Genomic DNA, 17,344 nt, shown 5'->3' on the forward strand with positions numbered 1-17,344 from the left:
AGTGGTTAGAAAGTTCATCACAATCGTTCTAGGTTTCCCTCTGCCTGTTTCTTCTCCATGCTCCTCGCTCTTCCTCCTCCCTAGATGGGCTGTGTTAAAAGCCTGCAGTCTGTCTCTGAGCAAGATGGAGCTAAACTGTTTTCAAAGTGGAAGAAATCTTCAGGAGACGTGTGGTCAGATTTCTCTGAGATGATATATTCTAAAGTTTCTTATAGTCACCTGTACTATTCATTTATGTAAAGTTGATTGAAAGTACAGTTCAGTTAATGACATAATATCATCATAATATACAGTTTTAGAAAATACATACCAAGATGGCATCTTATCCTGATGTTGGTGGGACCATAGTGCTCTGTGATGACAGTTCCTGGAGTAAGCACAGATATACAAGCATTCCCAAACACATTGTTGCCAATGAAGGTGCGGAGGCTTCCAAGCAAACTATACGTCCGTGGGCATTTCTTGCAATTGGCAGGAATACACACACCTTGGTTGACTAAATAAAACGTGTACCATTCACCAGTGGGCGTACTGTTTATTTTCCAACCTTGAGGCAAGTTGCAGTTTGAAAAGGCTTTGTAGATGACTTCAAATTCACTAAGAATGGCCGCAAAATTCTCTTCTAGGAGTTCTACATCATGCTTTTGAGCATCGCGTGGAAAATACGGCATGGTGGGTAAATCAGGAAGGAAGAAAACCTCTGGCTTTTGAATGGATGGCCTGTCGTTTAAATAACGACCTTGTTCACGGATACCCTTGTGAATTCTACCCATGCCGGACCAGGAGTATCGTTTGGCATATTCCTGCAGATTGTGATAGAGTTTTTGGTTCAGTCCATCATTATGCGTACAGCGTACACACTCACGCGAGTGGCAATAAGCAAACCCGTTCTGCAAGCCTTTCGCATCTGAACTCTGGATCAGTAAATTCACAGTGGCAAAGGGAGAACGGGGTTGGTCCTTGCCAACTCGGTAACAATACCATGCAAACAAGAGCAGGAGGCAGATTACGGTGGTTAGTGCGAAGGTATTGCAGTCACGCACAGCTTGGATGCAGCCAGCAATCAGGTCACGGAGTCCTTTCAGCAAACAGGTCCAGTCAGTCAACCACTCTGCAGACATTTTTGTCCAGGCGCTGTCTGGTTTGTAAGACGATGCAATACAACAAGGACTGGAAGTTCTAGGAGGGGCCCACACCATGCGGGTTAATATGGATGAATTGGTGAGCAACACAACATGATCCTGCCTGTTCTCTTTAGACATCTAAGCAGAGTATTAGTAGCTGCGAGGGGTTTGGTGCTGACATTCAGAAGCGCATAGAAACACATGGGACCATACAGACTTCCGGGGTCTGGTTCTGTATAGGACGTAGCAATGTGTCATTACCGGCTTTACTGCCATCCACTGAGGAGAGGTCATTCTGAAGAGGACCACGGGTTGTCTAGATCTGTTGGAAATAAAATAAACAGGAAAAAAAAAACAAAATAATAAATTCACTTTGCCATAAAACATATCAGCTAATATACATGGTATAAAACACTGGAAACAAACCTATGTTACCCGTTGTAAAACTGGCCATAGATGGAAAATCATCCAAACTAATTTTTGGGATGGGTAACAATAATAGTTGTGTGTATGGTTCTTAGAATTGGTTTTGCCTGGTTGAAATGGATTGTAACATTTCTCTAGGTTATTAGAAGTATCATCATATCATTTCCGTAAATGTATTCCTTAATAAATGGCCATATCAAAGGTTATTCATTTACACAACTTCTCAATATGTTTTCTGGACTACCGTGCCAGTGCTCCAATTTTCTCAGAGGTGTCAAGTGGCACTTGAGCAGTGTGGTCAGCTGCCCAGCCACTCAGATGTAGACCGTCTTGCCAATGCAAAGGTTCAACTGACTGATTGAGACACCCAGGGAACCAATCAGAGCCCTGATTGGGCAGTCAACCACCAAGTTCAGTTTCCAAGTTAAGATTCCTAGTACTGTAGGCCTGTGCCAAGATTTGTATTCTGGTACTACACGGTACACTTTTATTGGATTGCTGTTCTGACCCAGCTATGGTTTCCCTACTTGCTGGATTACTTTTCTGGTTTTGACTTTGGACTGGTTGACCCCTCAGTTGTCCGATTGCTCTGCCTGCCTCTTCTGGATTCTGATCTAATTTTCCTTGACTTTGGGCGAGTTTCTCAGGGCCTGACTGCAGCTTATTTAGGTACCCTGTCCAGCTAGCGACTACGGAGCAGATGCCGCAGGGGCTCCGTCATCTTCCCTGCATAGGGCTGAAAGTGAGAATAAATAGGGCATTTCATAGATTCTGCTAAACACAGTGGCTTGCACCAAATCCGATTGCGAAAGCCCATTTTAAGCTGGGGATGCTATTATATTTTCTAATGACTGACTTCAAACAGAAATACTGAAAACCATGAAGAATATGTAGGAAACATCTGTAGGAAAATTGTACAATTACTCATGGTATAATATAGAACCATGAGCTTCTGAAACAGTAGTATCCCACTATTAATATTTCCTAATATACTCTAATGGTTTCAAGCTGTTCCCAAGGGTAACTATCTTTTCATTTATGACCATTTCCTTGGGGCAGCTCTCATCCCACCTCAATCATTATGCTTGTCGACATCTTTACATCTATGGCGAGCAAACTATCTTTTCAAAACAACTGAGCAAAAAGTGGGAGGATGTAGAAGTATAATGCAAACATATACAAATATACAGGACTTGAAAGCAAATAATTCATTTTATGAAAAGTTGATTCCTATGCTCTAAAAGGCGCCTAATTAGGTATCCTAGTAAAATGCTGCTGGATGCATGAAGCTTGCCTCCTTAATTGTACAGTAGAGATTTATATAGTACCAAAATCATATTACCATGCAAAACACCCCTCCCAGGCATATGCATGCATGATAATTACTAGACATTGCATTATTAACAAGCAATTTCTTAGCACAGGAACTGTGCTGTTTGAGATATAGATATCAATGTGCCGGCAATTCAATGTATCTCAATCAAGAAACAAAAAACAAAACTATTTTTTAGACTGTGATAAAAGCATTTTCTAATTATTTATCATGCATTGCTTATAGATGGCCATCATATTCCGCAGCGCTTTATAGACATCATAACTGTCCCCATTGGGACTCACAATCTAACCTCCCTATCATTATGTCTTTGGAGTGCGAGATGAAGAGTATCTGGAGGAAACCCAAGCAAACACGGGGAGAACATGCAAATTCCTTGCGGAGGTTGTCCTTGGTGGGATTAGAACTCAGGACCCCGTGCTCGCTTCGGCAGCACATATACTAAAATTGGAAGGATACAGAGAAGGAGTAAGGACTCAGAGGTGTGTTCCCGACCAATTATTCACAGATGGATCTTTACTGACCCTCCTGCAACTCCAGACACTCGAGCCATTAAATATTCATTTTCTCCAATATAATAGAGTTAAAGACTATTGTAATAAGTATAAAGACCCAGTTCATCTGCTACGCCCAATTGCGCAATTTGAACAGCTCTGCTTGCAGCAAAGGTCTCCAAAAAAATCCTATCCAAAATTTATAATGACCTAATTTGTGAAAGAGCCCACCCCAAAAGGGCATACATAGGCTTCTGGGAAAGAGATCTTAACATCCACTTCACTGAAGAACAAATTGCCCAGATATACAGCAGATCTCACGATCCATCCCAATGTGTAAAGGTGCAAGAGAATTTATATACAATAAAGTTGTGTCTCGTTGGTACCGTACCCGACACAATTGAACAATTGGCATCCTGCTACCTATGAGTTGTGTTGAAGGTGCAATGCAATGAAACCTATTTACACATATGGTGGACGTGCCCAAAAATCAAGCTATACTGGCAAATGGTGTCCGAGATAATTTCGAAAGTTCTTGATCAAGAGACAACTCTACTGCCGCAGTCTACACTCCTCAACCTATTTGGCCAAAGAAAATTTTAACCTTTAAACTGGCTAGTAACATAATAGCAGCTGGGAAGATCTTCATTCCCACGCTGTGGAAATCATCCCAAATCCCCACCAAAAAACATGTTTTTTAGGAAAATAGACCTGCTGTTTCACACTGCTGAAATAGTTGCTCACAAGGGTCATTTAATGCTTTTCGGAAAATTAGGGAGCTATGGATCCAATTTAGGTCCAAACCTGAGTTTATTCTTGGTATTTCAGACCTTGATGGAGTTTGTCAAATCTCTTTACTTTCCCCTTGTCAGATAGCGGATTGCCATGGTAGAAGACTGACGTTGTCAGATTGTGCTCACATTGTTTCTTCTCTTATAGAAATCTATATCATAATCGAACTTTCTGTGTATCCTTATTAGTTAGAGATTGTATCAGGAAAGTGCTTTCATACTGTGTAATAATACGTGTTAAATAATATCTGTTTGCCTGTTCCATTTACATTTAATAAAAAGAACGTTGAAACAAAGAAAAGAACCCAAAACCCCAGCGCCAGGCTTCTCTGGTGGGGGATTACCTACCGGATGGGCATTTAAAATTCAAAATGTTGATACTTCTCTCCCCCAACATCTTCTGAGTTGTGAGGCCACAAACAATAGCCAATCAAATTTTCAGTCCAAGGATTTTTTGGGTGGGATTTTGTTCTTAACGGGATTTTGTTCTTAAGGTACCGTCACACTGAACGATATCGCTAGCGATCCGTGACGTTGCAGCGTCCTGGCTAGCGATATCGTTCAGTTTGACAGGCAGCAGCGATCAGCTCTCCAGCGACCAACGATGCCGGTCCCCTGGTAACCAGGGTAAACATCAGGTTACTAAGCGCAGGGCCGCGCTTAGTAACCCGATGTTTACCCTGGTTACCAGCGTAAACGTAAAAAAAAAAAAAAAACACTACATACTTACCTTCCGGTGTCTGTCCCCCGGCGCTGTGCTTCTTTGCACTGACTGTGAGCGCCAGCCGGAAAGCACAGCGGTGACGTCACCGCTGTGCTCTGCTTTCTGGCTGGCCGGCGCTCACAGTGCAGAGAAGCACAGCGCCGGGGGACAGACACCGGAAGGTAAGTATGTAGTGTTTTTTTTTTTTTTTTACGTTTACGCTGGTAGCCAGGGTAAACATCGGGTTACTAAGCGCGGCCCTGCGCTTAGTAACCCGATGATTACCCTGGTTATCAGTGAAGACATCGCTGAATCGGCATCACACACGGCGATTCAGCGATGTCTGCAGGAGGTCCAGCAACGAAATAAAGTTCTGGACTTTCTGCTCCGACCAACGATGTCACAGCAGGATCCTGTCTGTGTGACAGCTCTCCAGCGACCAAACAGCGACGCTGCAGCGATCGGGATCGTTGTCTGGATCGCTGCAGCGTCGCTAAATGTGACGGTACCTTTAGTCAAAAAAAAAAAGGGGGGGGAGGGGTTTCAGGCTTGTTAAACTTCTGGTGACTTTTTTTTACCTAAATACATGCATTATGGCTATATATCATTTTGGCAATTTGGTTCCATTAAAATTTTGAAATGCTTTGCTTTTACAACTAAAGACAGTTAAAAATATAGGAACTCTTCTATTAGACAGTCAGATTCTACTCAAATCAATTGATGGCGGATGTGCAGTACCTGGCCGCGGCCACTATTCCATCAATGGAGCGGTGCGGTGCAGCTCCGTAACTGAGCAGTTCAGGCAGCTGCTGACACCGGGAAGAGGTGATCAGTGGGCGTGCCAGGTGTCGCACCCCCACCGATCAGACATTGATGACCATCGATGTTAAAGTCCAGGACAACCTCATTAATTGCTTTTTTTTTTGGGGGGGGGGCGGCTGTGACTGACTCTCTTTAACAGATAACACGCTCTTTTGAAGCAATACAAGAACATATTGAAACCATAGCTTCAGTTTTCGAGAGGCAATCCTGTTTCGGTACACAAAAAAAAACAAAAAAAAAAAAAACAACATTTTCAGATTTGATCTTCACAGCTCCTAACTGTAACACTATTAATCCTTCGGTGTATTATGTGATATGACAGCTACTTTTATCTCACCATTCCTGTTGGTTTATGCAGTTCCTGCCTTCCTCAGCAGCAGCCATAATACATAATACTTTATACTAATCTGCAAATAAATAGAATACTTGGAATAAGATACCAATTACAATGGGTTCTTAAACTGCACCACGGCCACTGATAAAAACCTTTAGGCTATGTGCACACGTTCAGGATCTCTTGCAGAAAATTCCTGAGAAAAACCTGAAATTTTCTGCAAGAAATCTGCATGCGTTTTTTGCGCGGTTTGGCCACGTTTTTGGTGCGTTTTTGATGCGTTTTTTTTCCGGACATTTCCCAATGTATTTTATAGCGGGTGTCACGATATGGTATGAAATATCATATAAGTTTAGTTGCTCGTCAGCTCATGAGGTGGGCTAAACCCCCCCTTCACTAGCTGACTCTACTTGTTTCTCTCTGGGCTACAGACTGTATGCTAGAAGGGGGTTTTATTGCCCTGGGGTCGTAAATTCCAGGCTCAGAGGAAAGTCCCTCACCCCTCCCACCTTCCTCCAGCTAGAACAGGAAAAGGGCTCCAAAAATTCATGAAAGATTCTTTGTTTAGTTTTTGTTAGATATTAGGCAAACGATTTAAGCTAGAAATACGAAAATATATATTCTTATCCTCACTCGGTGTATCTACACATCCCATGAAACTCGGGCTTCTAACTCCGTCTGGTAAAGAAGTAGGGATTTCTCTGTAAATATGTATCCCAGATAGGACATATTTGATCTCATTAGAATGCTCACGTTAACCCGAGATGATTGATGGGTTTATTAGAACTATGACGTGTTTTGTAGTGAAGTTATAGAAATTAGAGAGAATAGTTTAAAGTTTAGGCAGAATGTAGAGAGAGGAGGGTCTGGATAAGCCAGCCTTTCTGTGATGTCACAGCCTTAAGGGTTTAAGTGTCTGGCAGGCTCTGAGGAGGCACCCTTCTGCTGGATTTCTTCTTCTGGACTCCTTGTCCTATTGTTCTGGAAGAGCTGAGTACATCCCATGGACTGGGATGTATGGAAACTGCACTAGCCTGGGGTGCCCGCCATGTTTTTAACATGTGAGTGTTATCTTTTCTCTTTTATTCCCTTTATGTTATAATTACCCATGTACATATTTGCAATTGTCTCATTTGTAACATCTTTATAAACTATTTTTGATAAAGCACTGCCTAATTATTTTTAATGGGATATACTATTATATGTTAGTTCTTCTCCATGCTCTAAAAACCGTACCCTAAGTCTTCTGAAGGGAAATACGCTACTGTTACTGTTGTGTTGGGTTAGCTTCGGACCCGTTTAATCGAAGCTGGTGGCAGCGAGAAGTGTGCAGACTTTTGGGTTATGTTGTAGTGGCTGCGGCGTTAATAATTATTGTTCCTGCCTGAGTGGGAGTAGTTATCGCGTCGCTGCAGCGTGCCCAATAGCCAGTACATAGCAGGCAGCCTTTCTGGCGACTAATTACCCAGGGTGCAGTACCTAATCTGACCTGAGAGTAAGGGGGAGCCAGAGAGCTGCAAGTGTTAAGTGGAACTGTAAGCGGGATATACATAAATCCCTGCAGTTCGTGGTATATAGAAAAGCAGTGGGATACCTAGAATAAGCCCCTGCTGTAAACTAAGAGGTCAATAGCCTTGTGTGTGGTTTTTTCATCACATCGTGGAGTGGAGGGATAACTAAGATAAGCCCCCCTGCACATGTGATAGCCGTCTGTTGGCCTAAAGTCACCTCAATCCGTGACGTAGGGGTGACGGTCACGGTGTGAATCCTGACCCATTGGTGACAGCGGTCAGGGGAATCGTGACAATTGGTGGCCAGGCGGTGGGATATCTTAGAGCATTAGTGATTTGGTTTGAGTAACCATTCCTCTCACTAAAAACTTGCAGAAAGTTCTTGCGAGGACTCTGCGCAAATAAGTTTGGAGAACGAACTCAGTGCTTTTTAGTTGTGAGACAATTGCGTACTGGTAATTATCCCCTCCCTTTCTCTTCGTTTTTCTATCCTATCTTTTATTTGGCAACCATGGCTGCGAAAGGGGAAGCCTGGTACAACCAGCAGAAGAAGGACTTTCTTGCTGGGATATGTACGTGCCATGGCCTGAACCCCCAGGACAAGTCCAAGACTCAAATGGTCGCTGACCTGGTGCAATGGGAAGCCGACCAAGCCAGGCCACAGAGCCCAGAGGCCGCAGAGGCCAGCACAAGCGAACATGGTGCTGCAGCAGAGGTCCAACCACTGAATACGGGCCCTACTGGCAACCAGGGGGGCGCAGACCTCCTTCTGCAACAATGCTCCGCAGATGACTTTGAGAGACGTCTGCAGCTGATCCAGCAATACCAGGAGCGAGCCGAGCGAGAGGCCCAAGCGGAGCGCGAGTACCAGCTGCAGATGGCCCGACTGCAAATGCAGGGGTTGTCCCAGACCAACCGTGAGCCTGGCAGCGCTCAGACACCGAAGCCCCGGCCTGATCACTTTCCTGTTATGGAGAAGGACGGAGACTTGGACACTTTTCTGCGGGCCTTTGAGAAAGCCTGCAGACAGTACCGGCTGCCTACAGATGAATGGGCCCGATACCTGACACCAGGGCTGAGAGGTAAAGCTCTGGAGGCATTTGCTGCCCTCCCTCAAGAACAAGATGGTGACTATGAGGCCATCAAGCAGGCTCTGATAGCCAAGTACCAGCTTACACCCGAGGTGTACCGTAGAAAGTTCCGGACCCTCCAACGTGGCCCACACGACAGCTACAGTGATGTGGTGCATGGACTGGGGACCCACTTTGACCAGTGGACCCAAGGACTGTCAGTGACCACCTTTGCACAGCTGCGAGACCTGATCATCAAAGACCAGTTCTTTCATCTTTGCCCAGCTGAGGTGCGACAGTTCGTGATGGACAGAGAACCCAAAGACGTGACGAAAGCAGCGCAGATTGCCGATGCCTATGAAGCCAACCGTAGATCGGAAGTGCGGAAGCCAGTCACCACCAGCTGGAGAGGGGGTAAGCCTGCAACCAACGCCAGTACCCCTGCCAGCCAACACACCAGAGGTCCTGGCCCTGTGGCCAACAACACCAGACCTACCACCGAACCTCGCAAGTGTTTCACCTGCAATCAGACTGGTCATATCAGTACCTACTGCCCAGCCAAGCAGAAGAACACCCCAGCCAAGGCCCCAGGGCCTAATGCAGCAGTTCTTTTGGTGGGTGGTGTGGTTGGGAGGGTGTGTGACAACGTACAGCCAGTCACTGTGGGAGGCCACGTTGCTACAGGCCTCAAGGACAACGGGGCTGAACGAACCCTCATCCGACCCGAACTGGCGGTCCCTGAAGAAATCATTCCGGGGAAAACCCTAACTGTCACTGGGATTGGGGGCATCCGCTGTCCCTTACCGATGGCCCGGGTTTTTATTGATTGGGGTGCTGGGAGCGGGGTGAAGGAAGTGGGGCTGTCTGATAATTTGCCCACTGATGTTTTGTTGGGGACTGATTTGGGGAGGATGTTTGCATACTACGTTCCTGACACCCCTCCCCAATCTACTAATGCGGGTAAAGTTAACCCTGATGATGATGATGATGATGGGAAATCGCATGTGTTACCTGACCATGCTTTATCTTGTAATGATGCATCTAATAACCATTTTTTCCCTAGGATTGAGGGTGAAAATGTTGTACCTGTGCCAGCTGAACCTGATAATGATTCTTCTGTGAAGGTTAATGTGTCCATAGGTACAGGCGTGCCCAGCCACGTCGCTCTGCGGAGTGAGACGGCTGAGGAACCCCTAACAGGGGCAAGTGTCGGTGTTACAAGAAATGGGGAGATGCATGGGAACCGTGAGGAAGGTGACGCCATGAAAGTGACCAGTGCCACCGAGGAAGGTAACTGGCCCATAAGTAGCACTGCCCCTGAAGTGTTAGGGGTGGATGGGGAGGTAGAGCCCATAGCAGCGCCGGCTGATGGGTCTTTAGAAACCCCCGGGGAGACAGCCTACGTAGCTGCTGTCACCCGCAGTCAGAGTGCCCGGAACGCAGATAACTGTCGGCCTTCCGGACCCTCCTCAGTCATTACTGTGACTGAACCAGAGGTGGACCCAGAGCAGGTCCAAGAGGGTTCCCGTGGGGAAGGGACCCTGACATCGCTTCTGGCTTCCCCTAGCCAGGAGTTTCAGGCCGCTCTGCACACAGATGCGAGCCTAGAGAGTTTGAGACAACTCGCCGGGACGCGCTTCTCCGAGACTGATAAGGAGAAGGTGTTCTGGGAACAAGGAAGGTTGTACCGGGAGACAGTACCCGGAGAATCACAAAAGGAGTGGTTGAGGGAAAGACAGCTGGTCGTCCCGCAGCAATTCCGGGGTGAGTTGTTGCGGATTGCCCATGAGATCCCGCTAGCTGGACACTTGGGGATCAGCAAAACTAAGGCCCGGCTGTCTCAACACTTCTATTGGCCTAAGATGGGGACAGATGTGTCAAACTACTGCCGCTCCTGTGTCACCTGTCAAAGGGTGGGGAAAGCGGGGCCTGCTCTTAAGGCACCCCTGATCCCTTTGCCAGTGATAGAGGAGCCTTTCCAGAGGATCGTGGTGGACATTGTGGGCCCGCTGGCCGTCCCCAGCAGCTCTGGAAAGCAATACATCCTTACTGTGGTAGACTATGCTACCCGGTACCCAGAGGCAGTAGCTCTGTCGTCAACTAGGGCAGATAAGGTGGCGGATGCCCTGTTGGCCATCTTTTCACGTGTAGGATTTCCCAGGGAAATGCTTACTGATCAAGGGACCCAATTTATGTCTCGCCTAATGGAGGCTCTCTGTAAGAAAATGCAGGTGAAGCACCTGGTATCGAGTGCGTATCACCCACAGACCAATGGCTTGTGTGAACGCTTCAATGGTACCCTCAAACAGATGCTACGCATGCTGGTTGAGACTCAAGGGCGCGACTGGGAGCGGTACCTCCCACACCTGCTGTTCGCTTACCGAGAGGTTCCGCAGGCCTCAACGGGGTTCTCCCCCTTCGAGCTCCTGTACGGCAGGTGAGTCCGGGGACCCCTTGGGTTGGTAAGAGAATCCTGGGAAGAGGAGCTGAACCCTTCTGAAGTGTCCATAGTGGAGTATGTCATGCGCTTCCGTGACAAGATGCAGACCTTGACGCAGTTGGTGCATGACAACATGACGCAGGCTCAGGCTGATCAGAAGCACTGGTACGACCAGAACGCCCGGGAGCGGACCTACCACGTGGGTCAAAAGGTGTGGGTGCTGGTCCCCGTACCAACGGATAAGCTTCAGGCCGCCTGGGAGGGCCCGTACGTCGTCCACCAACAGCTCAACCCGGTCACTTACGTGGTCATGCTTGACCACGCTTGGGGTAGGCGAAAGGCCTTTCACGTCAACATGATGAAGGCTCATCACGAACGTGAACCTTTCGTCCTACCGGTCTGCAGCTTGCCCGAAGACGGTGAGGAAGACACCCTCCTGGACTTGCTGGCCCAAGCCAAGGCCAATGGGTCCATCGAGGATGTGGAGGTAAGCGCCTCGTTAACTGATCCCCAGCGGGTGCAGTTGCAAACCACACTGGAACCTTTCCGGGTCGTGTTCTCCAACCGACCTGGGAGGACTGAGTTAGCAGTCCACGAGGTGGACACCAGGAATCACGCCCCACTACGACGAACACCCTATCGAATCTCTGACCAGGTGCAGCAGACTATGCGCCAAGAGATCGATGAGATGTTACAGCTGGGGGTGATTCGACGGTCAAAGAGCACGTGGGCATCACCTGTAGTTCTCGTGCCAAAGAAGGACCGGACCACCCGGTTCTGCGTGGACTACAGGGGGCTCAACGCCATCACAGCTTCGGATGCGCACCCAATGCCGCGCATGGAGGAGCTGCTTGAGAAGTTAGCTGGCGCAGATTACCTAACAATAATGGATTTGAGTAGAGGATACTGGCAGATTCCCCTGAGCCCCGAGGCGCAGGAGAAGTCCGCCTTTATCACGCCCTTCGGACTGTACGAGTCCACGGTCATGCCCTTCGGCATGAAGAATGCCCCTGCCACTTTCCAGCGGATGGTCAACCTCCTGCTTCAGGGACTGGAGACGTACGCCGTGGCGTACTTGGATGACATTGCCATCTTCAGTCCCTCCTGGAAGGAACACCTGCAGCATCTCGAGGAGGTGCTCAGGCGAATTCACCAAGCAGGACTGACTATCAAGCCGGGAAAGTGTCAGATGGGCATGAGGGAGGTTCACTACCTGGGGCACCGGGTAGGCGGGAACACCCTGAAGCCAGAGCCTGACAAAGTGGGAGTGATCGTGAACTGGCCCACTCCCGTGACCAAGAAACAGGTGATGTCCTTCTTGGGCACTGCAAGGTACTATAGGCGCTTCGTAAAGCACTATAGTAGCCTGGCAAAACCTTTGACGGACCTCACCAGGAAGAAGCTACCTCACATTGTCAACTGGACAGATGGCTGTGAGGGGGCCTTCCAGGTGTTGAAAACTGCACTGTGCAACGCCCCTGTGTTGAAAGCAGTCGACCGTTCTTGGTGCAGACCGACGCCAGCGAGTTTGGCCTTGGTGCTGTACTCAGCCAGGTTGACTCGGAGGACCAAGAGCACCCCGTGTTATACCTGAGCCGGAAACTTTTGCCGAGGGAAGTGGCCTACTCCACCATCGAGAAGGAGTGCCTGGCCATAGTCTGGGCCCTGCAGCGCTTGCAGCCCTACTTGTACGGTCACACCTTCACTGTGGTGACCGACCACAACCCTCTGCGCTGGCTAAATGCCATGTGTGGAACCAACGGCAGGTTGCTACGCTGGAGCCTTTCCCTTCAGCAGTTTGACTTCACCATTGAACATAAAACGGGCAAAGAGCATGGGAATGCAGATGGACTCTCCCGCCAGGGTGAACCTACTGAGGTGCCCATGGAGGCATACCGTGGGGTACTGCCTCCCTAGCGCACACCAAAAGGGGGAGGTGTCACGATATGGTATGAAATATCATGTAAGTTTAGTTGCTCGTCAGCTCATGAGGTGGGCTAAACCCCCCCTTCACTAGCTGACTCTACTTGTTTCTCTCTGGGCTACAGACTGTATGCTAGAAGGGGGTTTTATTGCCCTGGGGTCGTAAATTCCAGGCTCAGAAGAAAGTTCCTCACCCCTCCCACCTTCCTCCAGCTAGAACAGGAAAAGGGCTCCAAAAATTCATGAAAGATTCTTTGTTTAGTTTTTGTTAGATATTAGGCAAACGATTTAAGCTAGAAATACGAAAATATATATTCTTATCCTCACTCGGTGTATCTACACATCCCATGAAACTCGGGCTTCTAACTCCGTCTGGTAAAGAAGTAGGGATTTCTCTGTAAATATGTATCCCAGATAGGACATATTTGATCTCATTAGAATGCTCACGTTAACCCGAGATGATTGATGGGTTTATTAGAACTATGACGTGTTTTGTAGTGAAGTTATAGAAATTAGAGAGAATAGTTTAAAGTTTAGGCAGAATGTAGAGAGAGGAGGGTCTGGATAAGCCAGCCTTTCTGTGATGTCACAGCCTTAAGGGTTTAAGTGTCTGGCAGGCTTTGAGGAGGCACCCTTCTGCTGGATTTCTTCTTCTGGACTCCTTGTCCTATTGTTCTGGAAGAGCTGAGTACATCCCATGGACTGGGATGTATGGAAACTGCACTAGCCTGGGGTGCCCGCCATGTTTTTAACATGTGAGTGTTATCTTTTCTCTTTTATTCCCTTTATGTTATAATTACCCATGTACATATTTGCAATTGTCTCATTTGTAACATCTTTATAAACTATTTTTGATAAAGCACTGTCTAATTATTTTTAATGGGATATACTATTATATGTTAGTTCTTCTCCATGCTCTAAAAACCGTACCCTAAGTCTTCTGAAGGGAAATACGCTACTGTTACTGTTGTGTTGGGTTAGCTTTGGACCCGTTTAATCGAAGCTGGTGGCAGCGAGAAGTGTGCAGACTTTTGGGTTATGTTGTAGTGGCTGCGGCGTTAATAATTATTGTTCCTGCCTGAGTGGGAGTAGTTATCGCGTCGCTGCAGCGTGCCCAATAGCCAGTACATAGCAGGCAGCCTTTCTGGCGACTAATTACCCAGGGTGCAGTACCTAATCTGACCTGAGAGTAAGGGGGGCGCCAGAGAGCTGCAAGTGTTAAGTGGAACTGTAAGCGGGATATACATAAATCCCTGCAGTTCGTGGTATATAGAAAAGCAGTGGGATACCTAGAATAAGCCCCTGCTGTAAACTAAGAGGTCAATAGCCTTGTGTGTGGTTTTTTCATCACATCGTAGAGTGGAGGGATAACTAAGATAAGCCCCCCTGCACATGTGATAGCCGTCTGTTGGCCTAAAGTCACCTCAATCCGTGACGTAGGGGTGACGGTCACGGTGTGAATCCTGACCCATTGGTGACAGCGGTCAGGGGAATCGTGACAGCGGGAAATCCGCAAAACAACCCGCAAAATTAATGAACATGCTGCGTTTTTTACCGCGATGTGTTTTTTTCCGCGCGATGCGTTTTTTTCCGCGGAAAAAAACACATGTGCACAAAACATGCAGAATTCATTCTAAATGATGGGATGCTTATTGTATGCTTTTTTTTTTTGCGGTTTTATAGTGTTTTTATCGTGAAAAAAACACAAAAAATCAGCAACGTGTGCACACAGCCTTAGGCTGCTTTCACACATCAGGTTTTTTGTTCCAGGCACCATCCGGCAATTTTGTAAAAAAAGGATCCGTTTGTTTTTTTTACGCCGGATCCGTTTTTTTCCTATAGAGTTGTATTAGCGCCGGATTGTGCCTGATTGCCTCACGTTTCATCTGTTTTTTTGCCGGATCAGTCCAAATAGTCTTTTCCGGCGGACGGACAAAACGTCCACTGCAACGTTTTTTTGTCCGGTGGAAAAAACCGCACAGTGACGGAATCGGCCAAAAACAGATTAAACGGAGGTGTGAAAGAAGAATCCGGCGTTTTCACAGTATTTTCTATGCAAATCATTGAGATGTTCCGTTCTGGGAAATCAATCTCTCTCTCTCTCTCCAGGAACACAAAAAATACATGCGCATTAAGGTACACACGCATCAGTTTTTCGCAAAATAAGTCGGATTCGTTTTTTACAACATTAGCTGGATTTAGCCTGATACAAAAAAACTGATGTGTGAAAGTAGCCTTAGGTTCACTTAAAAAAAAAAAAAACTATACATGCTGGACACAATTATTATGGCATTTGTCTGCATTCCAGTAAAAAGAAGAAAAAAAGTAAGTTGCTCTCAAACCCCTGCATTTCCCAAGTCTATTTCCCATTTATATGGGAAGCTTCTGATTTAGAGTACAGATGATGGATGTGATGGGGTCAGCACTCGTGACCTCCTGCTTATCACAACATACTCCTGCAGTAGCTTACCCCAGAGTTAGTGCTCACAAGTGCTGAGCGGACCCTTTCACTGCCAGCAGCTGTACTCCAAATGAGTATGTTCTGATATCAATACTACTAAAGGCAGTCATATACACTGGGGAAAAACGGATGCACTTACATTTATTCTTTTTCGCTACAGAAATGGGCATAACAATAGATTGTCGGAAGAGATAAGTTACAGATAATAATGCGAGCTGTATGGGGACCATATGAGGTCTTCCCCATACAGTCCTGTATACAGTGACCCGTGTTATGTGCGAGGGTCGCTATGTGTTCCCCAGGATGTGCAAAAAAGCATATGGAAGCCATTGGAGTGCATTGCAGTCACAGGCATAGCTGTGGTGGCAATGCAGAACAGAAGTGTTGATCTTGGACAAGTTGTCCAAGGCGCATTTAAGAAAACCTGCCATGGGCTTTTATTTTTTAAAGGCCGGGATCACACACGGCGAGATACGGCGGAGTCTCACAGGTTAAAACCAAGCTCCAGAGCGAAGCGTGTGGCCGCACAGCAATACATGGAGCCGCACACTCCGCTCCCAAGTGCCGGTGCCAGAGCTTGGTTTTAACCTGCGAGACTCGGCCGTATCTCACTGTAGTGTGACTCCGGCCAAATGGTCTACAGCAGACCTGGGCCAGCCGCCAGAGACAGTGCAGCTGCTGCGCGTCGCTACGGCGCTACCAGCCAGGTTCCCCTTCTCTTCAGCCACTCCAGCGCCTGCGCCTGTGCGCCCTGCATTGAAACCCCTGTCCGCTGAGAGGCGTTGACCGCCGCTGGCACTTCCGCATCAAGGAAGCGCCAGCAGCGGGTGACGTCACTGAGCGTGACACAGGCTGCTGCGCTGCTCCTTCATCCGTTGCGCCGGATGCCGGTGTTCTGTGTGGCTGTAATGTGGTAACTTGTGGGGTCGGACGGTGCCGGTGGTCAGTGCTCCATACCACGGCCGCGGGGACCTGGCGCCTGCCTGCATGCATGATAGGGGGAGGGGGAGGGAGCAGCGGCCAGCCCTGGGGGGGGATGCGGATGGGGGCAGCACAAACAGGACATTATGGGGCTGTGGGGCACAATTATCAGGAGTCAGGACAGTATGATGGGGGCACAAGTGACAAACCCCCTGCAGCAGGGAGTTGGGTTGTCAGTTTTGGTCTTGCAAGCAGGCAGAGCAGAAGGCTCTGCAGAACTCAACCTGTGTGAGGCAACACAGGGCCAAGCGGAGCCAACAGGCCTTGTACCCTCAGCGTACATGGCGGTGCAATCGCCCGCAGCAACTGGTCATGGACTGTCTTCGTTTTCCTGGCTGCAATCCGGAGGATACAGAGTGCTATGCACTGTGTGAGTTTGGACATTAATGGTATGTGCACAAGTTGTGGATTTGGCTGCGGATCCGCAGTGGATTTGACAGTTTTCCATGCATTATACAGTACCATGTAAACCTATGAAAAACCAAATCTGCTGTGCACGTGCTGCAGAAAATACAGAGCGGAAACACAGCGGTTTATTTTCCGCAGCATGTCAATTCTTTGTGCGGATTCCACAGACTTTTACACCTGCTCCATAATTGGAATCCGCAGGTGTAAAAATGCATGTGAAAAATGCACAAAAACCGCGGTAAAGCCACGGTAAATCCGCAACGTGTGCAAATACCCTAAACACTTTGCTGGGTCACTGCCTCATCACTGCACAGCGTGGATACCGCTGCACTGCAGCACATACAGTCTTGATTATTTCTGCATGTCAAACAATGGAAAATCAACTTCCCATCGATCATTTAGCACTTCATGCACATGTAAAAATGACACTTAGAAATCTCCGTAGCAGGCACTATCCAGATTCATAGACTCTTTATGCAATATATATCAAGAAACAATATATTTCGACAATAGGAACATGTAA

At 47.5% G+C, this 17,344-nt stretch overlaps 1 protein-coding gene across 6 annotated transcripts in view; it reads right to left on the reverse strand.

The window, feature by feature from the left end:
* ASPHD2 (aspartate beta-hydroxylase domain containing 2) overlaps nt 1-17,344 on the reverse strand; it is a 161,755-nt gene that overhangs the window by 86,380 nt on the left and 58,031 nt on the right. For all 6 annotated transcript variants that reach the window (XM_069759068.1, XM_069759076.1, XM_069759084.1 and 3 more), the window contains exon 2: nt 311-1,446. In XM_069759068.1, coding sequence (XP_069615169.1) covers nt 311-1,262 — 952 coding nt within the window. In that variant the 5' untranslated portion in view covers nt 1,263-1,446. The remainder of the gene's footprint in view (nt 1-310; nt 1,447-17,344) is intronic.

The sequence above is a fragment of the Ranitomeya imitator genome, chromosome 1 (genome assembly GCF_032444005.1).
Source record: "Ranitomeya imitator isolate aRanImi1 chromosome 1, aRanImi1.pri, whole genome shotgun sequence".
Classification (NCBI taxonomy): domain Eukaryota; kingdom Metazoa; phylum Chordata; class Amphibia; order Anura; family Dendrobatidae; genus Ranitomeya; species Ranitomeya imitator.